This window comes from Macaca mulatta, chromosome 3 (genome assembly GCF_049350105.2).
Source record: "Macaca mulatta isolate MMU2019108-1 chromosome 3, T2T-MMU8v2.0, whole genome shotgun sequence".
Lineage (NCBI taxonomy): Eukaryota > Metazoa > Chordata > Mammalia > Primates > Cercopithecidae > Macaca > Macaca mulatta.
In genome coordinates this window covers 178,670,590-178,686,378 of record NC_133408.1, presented here as the reverse complement: position 1 = coordinate 178,686,378, position 15,789 = coordinate 178,670,590, and the positions used below count along the sequence as shown (strand labels likewise).

The following is a 15,789-nucleotide window of genomic DNA, read 5'->3' as shown; positions in this document are numbered from 1 at the left end:
TTAAAAACAGATATCAAGATGGTTGATTTAAATCCAGCCCATCAATAATCACATTAAATGTGAATGGCCTAAACACCCCTATTAAAGGGCAGAGCTTGTCAGTTTGGATAAAAAGCAAGATCCAAGTATATGCTGCTGACAAGAAACCTTCATTAAATACAAAGATACCAATAGGTAAAAAGGAAAAGTATGGAGAAAAGTTTGGAGAAAGATATGCCATACTAACACTAGTCATAGAAAGCTGGAATGGCTATGTTAATATTAGCCAAAATAGGGCTCATAGTAAAGAATATTATTAAAGATTAAGAGGATCATTTCATAATAAAGTGGTCAGTTTATCTGGAAGACACAAAGCCTTACATGTTTATGTGCTTAGTATTAGAGCTGCAAAACACATTCAGCAAAAACTGATGAAACTGCATGTAGAAATAAATCTACAATTATGTTGCTGAGAATATAAACAACTAGAAGTCTTATGAACTGCTGGTGGGAATGTAAAATAGCACAACCACTTTGAAAAACAGTTTGGCAGTCTCTTTAAAAAGTTAAACATATATCCTATCATATGAACCAGCTTTCTCTTCCTAAGTATTTATCCAGGAGAAACAAAAACATATTTTCATACAAAGACTTGTACATCATGGCAGATTTATTTATAATAGACCCAAAGAAAACAGCAGCACATAATAGTACTCCATTTACAAATATACCACATTTCTTTATCCATTCACATGTAGGGTCTATTATTTAAAATAGTCAGAGTTCTCCAGAGAAACAGAGCTAGTAGTGTTTGTGTGTGTGTGTGTGTGTGTGTGTATGCATATGTGTTTGTATGGAGAGAGTGAGGGGGAGAGAGAGAAATTTACTTATTATGAGGTGTCAGCTCATATAATTATGGAGGCTGAGAATCCCATGATCTGCTTTCTGCAGACTGGAAACCCACAGAAGCCAGTGGTGTAGTTTGGCAGATTTGTGTTGTTATTTCTCTCATTTGTGCACTGTTCATAGGTGTTGCAGATTCAAGATTCCCTGATAATGCCTTATAAATTCAAGCCCACAGTAAGATTTTTAAATAAACACCATTATTCAGTGGCTTTCTTATTGTGGATTTTCGATGTTACCCTGATGTAGTTGGATGAGAATGCTAGCAGTTTAATCTGGTAGAAAACCAGGATCATTGGCTTTATCCATGCATATCTAATAGAATTTCAGCGTGTTTATAAATGGATCATAAAGTTAGTGTTGCCAAGGGGAGCCTGATCACTCTCTATTTGCTGCTATTTGCTTTTTTTTTGGTTTTAAAAAAAAAAAAAACCACAGGAATGTGGATTTCAAGGTGCCTTCAGTTACTGCATGAGCCTTTATTTGCCATCTGATGACATTGCTCCTTTTTTGTGAGGATAAGCGTGTTAGTTATGCATCAGTGAGTCAGGCCAGTTGATAGTTGGTGTAGCTGCTTCCTTGAGAAGGTAAGCTGTCTCTGGACTAGTCCTGTGAGTAGCCAGTACAAATCTCTGGGATGAGACACTTTACAAGCAGGCCTCACTGTCTGGTTGCTTTACCTCAGGCCTATCCCAAACTCTACCAACCATCTCACTTACGTTTCTCACTCTGTTGGCCTGTGTTTTATACTGAATAGAAAAAAGGGATGCATTAAAGTGGGATTTTTATATACATAGCCGATTGAAACCTTCAAATGCAATTTTGTGCCCCACTTTTATATAGGTGTGATCCATCCTGCAACAGAATCAGATAAATTCTGTGATTTTTTTTTTTTTAAACTTTTCATCAGGGCATGCAGTCCTTAGAAATATGACATTCTTTTTCTGATGAGGATAGAGTTGAAATCCTCACACTACAGAGATACAAAAGATAATAAGTGGACAGCTATTTTTCATTGTTTTTCTCTTAATATGCCACTAAAACCTCCTGAGACTTTGGTAGGTAAACTGGTAAGCATTGACTTTTTTTAAGATTTTGCATATGAATGTGCTTTAAAAACCCACACTCTGCCGAAAGCACCAGCACTGTGAATAATCTCTATGTAGTTTCAGATTTCCCTTTAATTTTTTGGAAAATGAATGGAAGCTTCTTTTCGTTCTCTTCCTCCCTTCGTCCATAACTCCCTTTCCCTTGTTGTGCCTCAGTTGGGGAACTCCACAAGGTTCCACATGACAGCCAAGGGGATGGAAGCAGAGAGAGTCAGAAGGTGAAGTAATCTGACCACAGTTTCATATTTAACAATCCCCTTAGAACTCTATGAATGTGGAGATCATTATATTCTCTTGGCATAAAGGAATAGGCCCAGGGATGTTAAGCCAGTCTGTCTGACTCCAAAACCTCTACTTTTTCCCTCACAAAATAGATATTTGTTCACAGGAGAGTGTCTGGTTTTGGAAACCATGGGCGGTGCGGGGTGATTGGTGAGAAGCATGGTCTTTGGAGTTCAAAAGACATAGGAGGAAATCACCTAATTTCTTTGTGAGTTGGTTTCATTCATAAAACAGAGGCAGTGAGTACTTTTTAGTGATGTTGTGGGCTTGGGTTAATGCTCATACAATGCTTAACTCAAAATACTAATTCGGTAAATGACAGCTTGTAAAAAGAAAGATGTCATGTTGTAGCAACTTCAGAAGCAAGGCTGACTTAGACCTAACTTAGACAGACCATTGGTTCCAACTGACTGCAGCCGGACAGACTCTGCCCATAGTTACTGTTCTTCTGAAATATCTAATTCCAAAAAGAACAATTCACAGTTATTGAAAAGAAATGTTGAAATAAGAATCCCACGTATATTAGGGTTAGGATATATTGATTTCACCAGGAATACAACAGATTTCTTAGATGTGTATTTCTTTAAATCATGTGGCATATTGTTTTAGTCAAAGAACACTTGGCTAGTTCAGATTAGCTCAAGTAAAAAGAGTTGATTGAAGGATACGGGGGCACGTTATGGAACTTAAGGGCAGAAAGTATAGCTGGGTCTCCTGGGGACCAGTAAATGGTCAGAAACAGAAGGTGCTGCCTTGGTCTTGTAGAGTCTCTCTCGTTTCTGGTTTTCTTTTTTTGCAGCATTCTACAACATGAGGCAGGATTTGATACTTGAGTTGCTTGAGGTATTTGACTAGGTACTGGGCACCACTGGGTCTCGCTGACCTTTGTGGCCCATGTGGTTGGAGTCACTGTGCTAATTATGGGCACTCAGGCCTGCCTTTTAGCAAAAGATATGAGGCCCTTTAGCAGAAGATACAGGTTTGCAGCAGAAGATACAGATGGATCTGTAGGGAAGAGCAGGCACAGAAAGCCTGTCAGCTATTCATATTCGTAGTTGTAATATACAAAAGAAGGAAAGATCTAGAAATGAGTTATGTGTTTTCTAAAGTCTGGTAGTGCAGGTCCTCAAACTGAAACTTGAGTACCAGTAACATGCTAAGTTTTAATGAGAAAATAATTCTCTTGAAAGTCGATCCTGTAAAGCTGAATTTATAAGTTTGCTGTTGTCACTTTATAATAAGTATTGAGTATTAATCTTCAATTTCTTTTGTATGTCTTCCAGAGATATGAAGATTATGGAATGACTCCCCCAACAGGTCCATTGCCAAGGTAAGGTTTTCAAAACAAAATGTATTATCACTTTCTCACATAGGCTGTTTTTAAAAACTTTATAAACTCACTAATTTTAGCTAATATAAGCAGATGTAAAACTCTGAGTTGTATATTCTCTTGATCTAACTAGAAGAGGAGGGGAAAAAAGTTGGAATTTAAGTTCTGTTCCAGTAATGACAGGCTAGGTAATTTGGACCAACTCTCCTGCTGAGGATGACTGGAAAAGCTGAACAAGATATTAACATTAAAAACCCCAGAGAGCTAACAGAGCAGTGAAGCGGTATGGGACCAAGATCCAGGAAATTCAGAGGCATGAGCCCTGCTTCTTGGGCCAATTTTTCCCCAGGGACATCTGTGGATTCCAGAAGAAGCACCTGGGAAGCCAGGCAGAGCCTTTGTCAGACTCATGGGGTTGGAAGCACAAGGGGAGGCCCTGGTAAACACCCGAAGGTTTTGAGTTTGTACCCTTAGGGGTTAGCTGTAGGAGTAAGGGTGAATCATAAGCAGATCAGTCCCTGCAGGAAGTAAAGGTCAGCTTTGAAAGTTGTTTGGGGTTGCTCCCTGGCAGAAACAAATGAACATCCCTTTTAGAAGAAGATTACATCACTCTAGGCCTTACATTATTGCTACAGTAGCCCCCCTTCCACACACCCCCACACCCACCCCCAGGCATATAAGAAAAAAAAATACAATTTTTTTAAAAAGGAAAGAAATAGACAATAGAAGCAGAACTACAGATAATGGAGTTATCAGACACAGATTCTAAAATAATTACACTTATGGTTAATATGGAACTAAGGTCCATTGTTCAGGAAGATGTAAAAGGGCTACTTTATGTTAGACTGTTATAAGTGAAGGATTCTAGTGTAGTTCTAGGCTCACTAGGAGAATGCTTAAATATAAAATAGTAAGGAAGAATAAAATAATACAAAAGAAGGTAGGAAATAGGAGAGAAAAGAACTTAGAATTTGCAGGACATGCAGAAAGATAAGATAGTAGATATCTAAATTCAGATCTAGAATTAATTACATTAAATGTTAACAACTAGATATTTCAATTTAAAAGACAAAGGTTATTAGATTTGATTTAAAAATATATTTGGCTTGTGAGCGACACATCAAAAAATATAAAGATACAGAAAGGATATAGAAGATTGGAACAATGTGATTAATCAATTTGACCTAATTGACATAAATAGAACCCTGGACTCAACTGTAAAATACATCTTCCTTTAAAACACATTTTAAAAATTTACCATATGCTGGACCATAACAAATCTTAACAAATTTCAAGAAGTGAAATCGCTCAGGGTATATTTGCTAATCCTGGTAGAACTAAGTTAGAAACCAATAATAAAAGATAAAACCCAAAACTATAAAAACCTTGGAAGACATCCTAGGCAATAGCATTCTGGACATAGGAATGAGCAAAGATTTCATGATGAAGACGCCAAAAGCAATCACAACAGAAGCAAAAATTGACATATGGGATCTAATTAAACTTAAGAGCTTCTGTACAGCAGAAGCTCTAGTTTGCAAATATTTTCTCCCATTCTGTAGGCTGTCTGTCCTATAGAATAGGAGAAAATATTTGCAAATTATACATCTGACCAAGGTCTAATATCCAGCATCTGTAAGGAACTTAACAAGAAAAAGAACAAACAACCCCATTAAAAAGTGGGCGAAGGACACAAACAGACGCTTTTCAAAAGGAGACATACATGCGGCCAACGAGCATATGAAAAAAAGCTCAGTATCACTGATTGTTAGAGAAGTGCAAATCAAAATTACAATGAGATATACCATCTCATACCAGTCAGAATGGCCATTATTAAAAGGTCAAAAATAACAGATGCTGGTGAGGTTGTGGAGCAAAGGGAATGCTTATAAACTGTTGGTGAGAGTGTAAATTAATTCAACCATTGTGGAAGGCAGTGTGGCGATTCCTCAAAGGCAGAAAAACAGAACTACCAACTGGCGTCAGAAAACAGCAGCACAGAGTGGATCCAGCACAGACCAAATTGTCACAGAAAAAAATGCTTCATAAAATGTGTTTTGCTTAGTATATTTAAATAAATAGAATTTAATTGATGTTAAAAAAACAGAACTACCATTTGACTCAGCAATTCCATTAATGGGTATATATACAAAGGAATATAATTGTTCCTTTGTATATATACAATTGTTCAGCTGTGAAGAAACATGCATGCAAATGCTCATTGAAGCACTATTCTCTAAAGCAGAGACATGGAATCAACCTAAATGCCCATCAGTGACAGATCAGATTAAAAAAAAGTGGTATGCATACACAATGGAATACTATGCAGCCATAAAAAGAGCAAAATCATGTCTTTTGCAGGAACATAGATGCAGCCAGAGGCCTTTATCCTTAGCAAACTAATGCAGGAACAGAAAACAGAATACTGCATGTTCTCACTTATAAGTGGGAGCTAAATGATGAGAACTCGTGGACACAAAGAGAGGAACAACAGACATTGGGGCCCACTTGAGGGTAGAGGGAGAGGATCAGGAAAAATAACTATTGGGTACTAGGCTTAGTACCTAGGTGATGAAATAATCTGTACAACAAACCCCTTTGACTTGAGTTTCCGTATATAACAAACCTGTACATGTACTCCTGAACCTAAAATAAAAGTTAAAAAAAAAAGCAAATCTTTGATGGCAAATTAATTAGTACTCTTGTAAGTAACCTGCAGTACACTGAAGAAATCAAAATGGAAATCAAAACACCCTAAAATGAATAATAATGAAAATATAATAGGTCAGATGTTGTGAGGTGCAGCTATAGCAGTGTTCAGGGGGAAATGTGTTGCCTTAAATGCGTGTGTTGGAAAGAAAAGTGGCTGAAAAATCAGTGGATCTAAGCATCGACCTCAAGATGTAAAAAAAGATGATCCAATTAAATGTGAAGGAAGTAGACAGAAGGAAATACTAAAAATAATAATATCAATTAATGAAATAGAAAATAAATACCACATTAAGAGAGGATCAGTAAAACCAAAAGTTAGTTCTTTGAAAACTAATAAAATTGATAGACTCTCACAAGTTTGATCAAATAATCTGTGCAACAAATTATCAATAAGAAGAATGAAAAGGGCACATTAATCCAGATCTTACATTAACAAGGAGATTTTATGAACCCGTTTTTGTTAATAAATTTGGGGCTGGATGCAGTGGTGCGTGGTTGTAATCCCAGCTACTCTGGAGGCTGAGATGGAAGGATTGCTTAAGCTCAGGCATTTGAAACTACCCCGGGCAATACAGTGAGACCCTATCTCAAAAAAAATTTTTTTTCTGGAATAGAAAAATTCCTAGAAAGAGAAAACTTGAATAGTCATATAACTATGTTTAAAGTGGAAATCATAATTACAGTACTTCCCACAAACAAAGCTCCAGGCCCAGGGGCTTCAGCAGTGAGTTCTACCAAACACTGAAGGAGGGAAAGGTATCAGTATTAAACAAACTCTTCTAAAAAACAGAAAAAGAACACTTCTCAGTTCATTTTATGAAGCCAACATCACCTTGACACCAGGGACAAGGGCAAGAAGGACAGGGACACTGCAGGAAAGGAAATTGGGGGCCAGTTTCTCATGAACGTAGATATTAAAAAATTGAAACTAAATATCAGTGAGCATAACCAGCAGTAGACACAAAAGCATCTCATATTACAACCACATTGGATTTCTTTCCAGCAGTGTAAGGATGATTTAGCATTTAAAAACCGAGCAGTGTAAGTTACCACTTTAAGGAGAATAAAGGAGGGAAATCTTGTCATTTCAATAGATACAGCAGGTGGTAAAATTCAACATCCTGTCATGGTAAAAAATCTTAGCAAACAAAGAGTAGAAGCGAACTTCTCGATTCTGATAAAAGGTATCTTGGCAAATATTACTGAATGGTGAAATGTTAGAAAAAGTCTGCCCTCTGAGAGTGGGAACAAGACAGAGATACCTGCTCACATGACTTCTACTCAAAATTGCACTGTAACAAGGCAAGAAAAACACAAAAAGAGTAAAGAATTCAAAGAAAGGAGTAATACTGTTATTATTCACAGATGATATAATTCGGTAGTAGCATATCCTAAAATGTCAACACACAAACTGTTAGAATTTAGGGAATTTAGCAGAATTGCTAAATAGCAAGCCAAATAAATTTCAAAATAACTGGATATAAAATCAGTATACAAAAATCTGTTTTATTTCTGCATGTAAGCAACAAACAGGAAAGAAAAAATTTTCAAAGATATCATTTAAAATAACACTTAGAAATATAAAACACCTCAGAATAAATCTAACCAAAGACTTTTAAGACCTCTAAAGAAAGATGTTCACAGATTGGACAACTCAATATTTTAAAAATGTCATTTCTCCCCATGTGATTTGTAGATTCAGTGCAATCCCATTCACAATCCCAGTAATTTCTAATATGTGGAAACTGACAGATGGATTCTAAAATTTATCTGGAAATGCAAAGGGCCAAGAATAGCCCAGACACTTTGAGAAAGAAGAAGGAGGTGTTAGGACCATTCTAAATATTGTACATTGCTGTCAAGTGATGGAGATGGTGCAGCATTGCTGTGAGTCTAGAGAAACAGACCAGTCGACCAGCTGTGTGTGGACATTGGTTTATTACAAAGCTGTCATTGCAGTAAAACAGACTGAATCTCAGAAACCAAAGCCAACCATCCCTTCAGTGACCAGAAGTCACACCGAAGTAAGAATGTTATCTGCTTCCTACTTACTTTTTCTATTTTTTTTTTTAAACCATCATCATTTTCAGAGGGGTTTGCTTTGCTTTTCTCCAGCCTTCCTCCCCTACCACACAGCTCTGTGGTCCAAAAGCAGCAAAGGTAAAACTGGCAAGGTAAGCTCAGGTGATGCAGGGCAGAAGTTAGAGATGGGGGACCATGACCTGTCCAGTTACCCAGGTTAGTCCCATTTTTAATAGCTTTCACCCTCAAAAGTGTTGTGGTGTGGATGATAAATTATATAAACACCCACTTTAAAGGATTTTAGAGTGTTGGATTGCAAACCATGTTAAGAATAAACGGATGGAAATGTTGGCGAGAGGTGGGGGAAAGTAGGGAGAATTAAGTGAATGACAAGAGCTAGTTCGTGGGTGGATGGTCCAGAGATTGTGGTTCGGTGAGGTGTGGGCTCCAGTTTACAGGTCTTGAAGGACGAGCATGCCTCATGGAAAGCTCTTGGATCTATAAAGTCAGGGATATCACACGTCCCTCTCTGAGGCCAATCTAAAACAACAGCAGTTATTTAAAGAGAGTAACCTAGGTAGCCTGGGTTTCAGTTTATGAGATATACTCTAGAAACAACACTGGAGAATAAGTGCAAGTCAACCTACATTCTCACCAAACTGGTTACATCTGTGAATTACAGGTTCCGTGTCGTTTGCAAAGAACTATAGCAGACTATTATCTTTTTTTCTTGAATTTCTTCAGAAGAGTGTTTCTCAAGGTGAGGTTCTCAGACTCCTGGAGAGTGCTTGAGACCCTTTCTTGGTGGGGGGGGTCTCTGAGATCAAAACAGCTTTCATAGTATTACTAAGATGTTATTTTCCTTTTTTCCATTGTATTGACATTTGTACAGAAGTGCAAAAGCAATGGTGGGTGAAACTGCTAATCTTCTTCTTCTTCTTCTTCTTTTTTTTTTTTTTTTTTTTTTGAGATGGAGTCTTGCTCTGTCGCCCAGGCTGTAATGCATTGGCACAATCTCGGCTCACCGCAACCTCCACCTCCCAGGTTCAAGTGATTCTCATGCCTCAGCCTCCTGAGTATCTGGATTACTTGTGACGCACCACCATGCCAGGCTAATTTTTGTATTTTTAGTAGAGATGGGGTTTCACCATGTTGGCCAGGCTGGTCTTGACCTCCTGAGCTCAGGTGATCTGTCCGCCTTGGCCTCCCAAAGTGCTGGGATTACAGGCATGAGCCCTGACGCCTGGCCAATACTGCTAGTCTTTAGCATGGATCCATGCAGTACCACCAAATTGTATGAGTAGTCATCATATTCTTCACGGCTCTGTAATCACAGTTTTAAAAATGTGATTTATTAATTAAAAATTTATGTTAGCATGTCCTTGGTGAGGTAGTCAAAATCATAAACCTAGACTCTTATTAAACCTAGACCCTTAAGTCTTTAGTAGTCTGTGTGACAAAAGGGGAAATACATAGAAAGCATTTCTGTGGAATATGGAATTTTGAAGGGAAGCCCTTGCTCCCATTGTTTGAGTGGAGACTGAACTGAACCAACTGCTTTTTTGCTTTTTACTTCAACAAACAGCTGGCAGACGTGGTTATTCAGACTCGGGTGTTTGGCAGACACTGTCTTGAAAATGAATGAAGTGAGCCTGTCACTTCAAGAAAAACAACTGCCAGTATTTGTTGCTAATGATAAAATGAGCTTTCAAGTGAAAATTTGAATTTTGGGAACTTGTCTGCCTGCCACTGTGAACTTGACAACTTCCTAGCACCTCAAGACTTTTCTGGATGAGTTTGATGATGAGATTAATGAAAGAGATTTTTCGATACTGCAAAATGAGAGGTAACAATATAGAGAAGGTTTGCATAACTCAGTGAACTATGTTCCAAATGACAGATGTCATAAAATCAAGCATGGGTTAGAGATCCTTTCAAAGTGCAAGTTGGAGCTGTGGGTTTTAGCGTAACAGAGTATGAAAAGTTCACCAATATCATTTCAGATTCCATATTGCAACTGACCCCTGAGGAACTAACACTTGTTGAATTTTTGTGTGGTATCAAGAAGAATGCCTGCAATATTTAAAAAATATTATCTGAAAAGGCTCTTAAAATACTCCTTCCTTTTCCAACTATGTATTCTGTGAAGCCAGATTTTCTTCCTAACATTGAACAACTGACAGGATGCAAACTCTATGAGAATCCTTCTATTAAGGAAATTTGAACAATATAGCGCTACTCTTCTCACTACTTTTTTTTGAGGGAGGATTGATGAATAGTTAATTTCACAAAAAATATTATGTTCATATATAAGTTTAATTGTTATTTGTAAATAAATTTTTTAAATAAGTATTTACATTTTTTTCCATTTTAATTTCTAATCTGGTAAATATCGATACAATCCACATAAACAAAAGCTCTTGGGAGTCCTCAGTAATTTTTATGAGTCAAAAGAGGTCTGGAAATAAAAAAAAAGTTTGCGATCCGCTGCTTTAGAACACTGCTTTTCAGCTTTGACAGACAGCAGGATCATCTGTAGCTTTAAAAATTACCGCCGTGTTGGTCTCACCCCTAGTGCCTCTGAATTCGCCTGGGGTGCAGTGTGAGCGTCGTGATTTTTTCAGGCCCCCCAGGTGATGCCGACGTGCAGCCAGGGGTAGGAAGCACAGCACTGGGCAGATGCTGGCGATGAGCAGGCCCTGGCCTTGTCAGCATCAACTGTATTGCAGGCACTGTTCTTAGCGCCGGAGGCAGGGCAGTGAACAAATAGAAAAGTCCCTTCCCTCGGGGAGCAGGAGAAACATCTCTTCCCTTTCTAGGAGAGGAAATGGCTAAGCAGGTAGACAAATAAGGGTTACCTTCTGTGAGGTTGGAGGTGGACCTCATGAAATACCAAGGCCAGGGTGCAGTGGAGTCCTGATGTGCTGGTTTGCTTTGCCTTCAGACCAGGTTTTGGCCCCGGTTTGCTGCAGTCTTCAGAGCTGGTGCCCCCTGACCCCCAGCAGCCACAGGCGTCCGCTGAAGCCCCATTTGCTGCCAGAGGGATCTACTCGGAGGAGATGCCGTCGGTGGCCCGGCCTCGGCCTGTCGGGGGTACCACAGGTATATGTGGTTGTTTAGCTTCCATTTGTGAGCTATGGGACATTTACTTTTTGGCTAAATTGAAAGAGATTTTATTTTAGGTGTCTCAGAGTATCAGTTTGCAGTGGTCTCTGTCGCTGTTCAGGGCTGTTTCCCCTCAGATCCTGACTGAGATGGAGGTGGAGAGAGAGGAGACAGAGAGGCCGAGCTCCTAAAGCTGCTGTCTGCTGATTGGCTCTGGAACCAGGCCCTTCATGTGAAATTCACGGCACACTTCCTCCAGGAAAAATGTTTCCAAATCCTTACTGTAAATGGAAAGATCTAGGTCTGAGCACTTTGGATGGCATGAAAACAAGATTTCGTTTTCAAAAAGGTGCTTTTTTCAGCTTGAAATGAACAACTCTCAAAGTCTGGGTGACAGAGCAAAACTATCTCAAAACAAAACAAAAGCAAGTAGTTTAAGCCAATTCCAAATTTGCAATAATTGGTGGATATTTTTTCATTATGGCTTTTCTAGGAAATTCTTTTATTTTGCATTGTCTGTTACTCAGCAAAACAAATAATATATCCTGGAATCCTCTAGGTTTTCCTGAACTTTACAGGTGCTTTGCTTTGTGGTGAGTCTTGATTCCCCTGCGAAATGTTAGGTATTTGAACTTCCCTGCCTGGCATGTATACTAAGCAAAATTCAGATGTATTAATTTTTAGTTTAAAATCTGAACAAATATAGAAATTATACATATCAAACATTCAAAAGGAAATTATTTTAAAATTTCTATTAGATGAAATTATGTAAAAACGTATAATAGAAAATGTTAAGATCTATTAGAAGGATTATGTTTTTAACTATAGAAAATTATGAAACATGTATTTGTCTGAAAATTGCCAGTTATTTTCAAAAAAAGAAAATAGAGTACCTAGGAGAAATTTACAGCACCTCATGATCAAGAAGTATTTTTATTGTAGAAGATACCTCAGATAAATTAAGTGGGCCAACCTGAAAAGGTCAGTGGGAAGAGGAAAAAGGTCCAGTTTTAAAATTATTTTAAAATTGCAAATTAACACCATAATGCACCATTTCAGTCATGAAATTCTTTTTATAATAATGTGGTATGGTAAAGTTAGCATCCAGTTTCTCCATCTGTGTGTACTAGGAATATCCGTACCTACCTCCTTGGTTGTTCAGCTGATAAAAGAAGATGACAGAAGTGCCCAAAATAGTGCCTAGCATAGCATAAACTTTCAGTAAATATTAGCTGCCATGACTGTTGTCACTATTATTTTCAGTGGTGGCATAAATTATTAACTTTTTGGAAGGCAGTTTGGCAGTAGGGCGTACAGAGCCTTTGATTTGTTAATTCCAGTTCTGGAAATCCAGGCTCACTCTCCTAAAATCCAAAATATTGAAAAACGACATGTGCCAAGATACTTGTCACAGCATTGTTTGCATAATAGCAAAGAATTGTTAGTTTCCTCAGATACTAAGGAGTGAGGGCCTCCCTGAGTAAGTCCTGTAGCTTGAAGATGAAGAAGTCATGAAAAGCCAGAAAAGGGGAATTTGAGATTTACCAGTTGCCTCCCATGTGTTTGATGCTTGATTTGTTTTATGTCTTTAATCCTTGAAATAACCCTCAAGGTAGATTTTTTTTCCTTTTTTTTTTTGAGACGGAGTTTTTGCTCTGTCGCCCAGGCTGGAGTGCAGTGGCACAATCTCAGCTCACTGTGACCTCTGCCTCCTGCGTTCAAGCGATTCTCCTGCCTCAACCTCCCGAGTAGCTGGGATTAGGATTACAAGCATGCACCACTCCGCCTGGCTAATTTTTGTATTTTTGGTAGAGATGGGGTTTCACCATGTTGGCCAGGCTGATCGTGAACTCCTGACTTCAGGTGATCCGCCTGCCTCAGCCTCCCAAAGTGCTGAGATTGCAGGCGTGAGCCACTGCACCTGGCTGAGGTAGATTTTTTATCCCGCTGGAGAGGTGAGGAATCAAGGCTCAGCAGTAGCTGTAGCCCATTGCTCAGGGTCACGTGGCTTGTCGGTGGCTGAGCTGGAACGCAAACGCGGGCTTGCTGGGCTCAATGCTGACTCATGGAGGAAGCCTGTGCTGTATTGTTAAGTGAACAACACAGGATACAAAATCCTACCGAATGATGGTTTCAGCTACTGGAGTGGCTTTACACAGAAGGTGTGCTTTTCTCCCTGTGCAGTTGGTTGAGCCTTTGGAAATGGGGAACACTGCGCTGCTCTTATAGCATTTTGCAAGATTTGCTCAAACAACATCTGTTGGGCCAGGAGTGCTGGCAGTCCTGATTATTTTAATACCGTTAGGATTTTTCAGTAACTGACCTGGTGCTCCAGTAGAGTGCATTGCTCTGCCCAGAGCCAGGACAGCTTTTCCTGACTTTTAGTTATCATTAAATATCCAAATAAAGCCATTGATGAGTTCTTTTTTTTTTTCAATGTGGTTAATTAATTGAGGTTGTTGGTCAGGTACCAACAATTATAGCTCAGAACTATAATCCCATCATGTTGGGAGGCCAAAGTGGGAGGATCACTTGAGGCTAGGAAGAGTTCAAAACCAGCCTGGCCAACATAGTGAGACCCCATCTCTTAAAAGAAAGAATTGAGAGAATTGAGGTTGTTAATTGAAGAACTAGAGTAGGAATAGACTTAAAGATGGAGGAGGTGCCTCCTTTAGCTGTGGATGCTTGGAGCCTTTGTGGTTCCAGTCTGAGCATCACTGGTGAATTTGAAGAAATTTCCAAATTTGGAAATAAGTATTCTATTTCACAGTGCTTAAGGATCACTTTTCTCCCTTAATTTGCAGTATAGGTGTATTTCCATATGACAGAAGTTGATGTGGGAGAAAAATATTGTGTATTACCTGGCTTCCATGGCAACAGGAGGCTGCGGATGTCTGGGTGTAGGAGGGTAATTAGCTCTAGAGAGTCCTCTGGCTCTGCCATCAGCTCACCTCACCAGTGAGGCTGGGGGAGTGGTTTTAATTGTATTGTGGCTACATTACAGACACAATATGGGTTATAATGAATATATACTTTAATATGCTGGATTTAAATAGATACATATCCTGCCTTTTAAGGAAAAAAAATAAGCGTATTGTATATCCAGCTCCTTGTGAATCTCGAAGCCACAAGCAAGAAAGAGCCAGGCTTCAGCTTCATGGTGGCTCCCAAACCTTTCACGCCTTTCTTAGTAAATGAGCTGTTCCTCGTTGGTAACTGCCACAGAGATGGATGGAAGTGCCTTCTTGGTGCCGTTTATCCCCAGTGCTAATGTCTAGCCACGAAAATAAGGGCATTTCTGTCAGCCTCTGAAGTAAAAGAAAATCAGAGTCCAGGAACCAAGAAGCTCATGGTCTGTTGCTCTTAGGAAATGCCATTCTGGAGCTAGAACTGGTTCCAAGTCATGATCCCTTGTCCTTAAGGAGTGCAGTGGTCAGAGCTGACAGTGTCTTCTGACAGGGTGTTTTGGAGGGAATACACCATGACTAGACGTGGGGAACCCGTGGGGAAACAGTTGCATCAGGGGCGGGATGGTGGTTCCATCACAGGGAGGAACGGTCATCCTCATGCAGTGCTTCAGGAGAGGAGCCCGCGGGCTTTCTGATGGGCTGGTAGGAAGTACGCAGGAAAGAGGAGTTGGGCATAGAGTATAGGTTTTTAGATCTGAACAAGTAGGGCTGCACGGCCCTGGGTGGAAATGGGGAGGGCGAAATGGGGGACAGGCTTAGGCTTAGGGATGAATGTCAGGGAGTCAAGAATTCTGTTTCAGACTTTTTTGCAATGGGATTTTCTTCTTTTATTTGTTTATTTTTATTGCTTGGTCCATGGTGCTTCGTGGTACATTTTCCTACCTATGGGACCCTCAGGAAATGCTGATAGTATGGCACTTGAGGTGAGATTTCTGGAGACAGAACTGGTACCAAGTCCTGATCCCTTGTCCTTAAGGAGTGTAGTGATCAGAGCTGGCAGTGCCTTCCTCGGCAGCCATACTCTCCTATAAATGTTGACCAGGCCACTCCACCGTGTTCCTTCCAGGCTCCCAGATCCAGCACCTGACACAGGTGGGGCTTGCCAGCAGAATCGGAGCTCAGCCAGTGGAAATCCCCCCAAGCAGAGGCAGCCAGTACGGGGGGCCAGGCTGGCCTTCATATGGGGAGGACGAAGCAGGGCGAAGAGAGGCCGTGAGTATCTCCTGTTCAGGTCATCATTTAAAATTTACACATAGGCCAGGCGCGGTGTCTCATTCCTGTAATCCCAGCACTTTGGGAGGCCAAGTCAGATCAGGAGTTCGAGACCAGCCTGGCCAACATAGTGAAACCCTGTCGCTACTAAAAATACACACAAAAA

The 15,789-nt window shown here is 39.7% G+C and overlaps 1 protein-coding gene across 2 annotated transcripts in view; it reads left to right on the top strand.

Annotated features, from left to right (window-relative positions):
- Positions 1–15,789, top strand: part of KIAA1549 — a 145,775-nt gene that overhangs the window by 124,376 nt on the left and 5,610 nt on the right. For both annotated transcript variants that reach the window (XM_028846361.2, XM_028846360.2), the window contains exons 17-19: positions 3,557–3,603; positions 11,282–11,439; positions 15,478–15,623. In XM_028846361.2, coding sequence (XP_028702194.2) covers positions 3,557–3,603; positions 11,282–11,439; positions 15,478–15,623 — 351 coding nt within the window. The remainder of the gene's footprint in view (positions 1–3,556; positions 3,604–11,281; positions 11,440–15,477; positions 15,624–15,789) is intronic.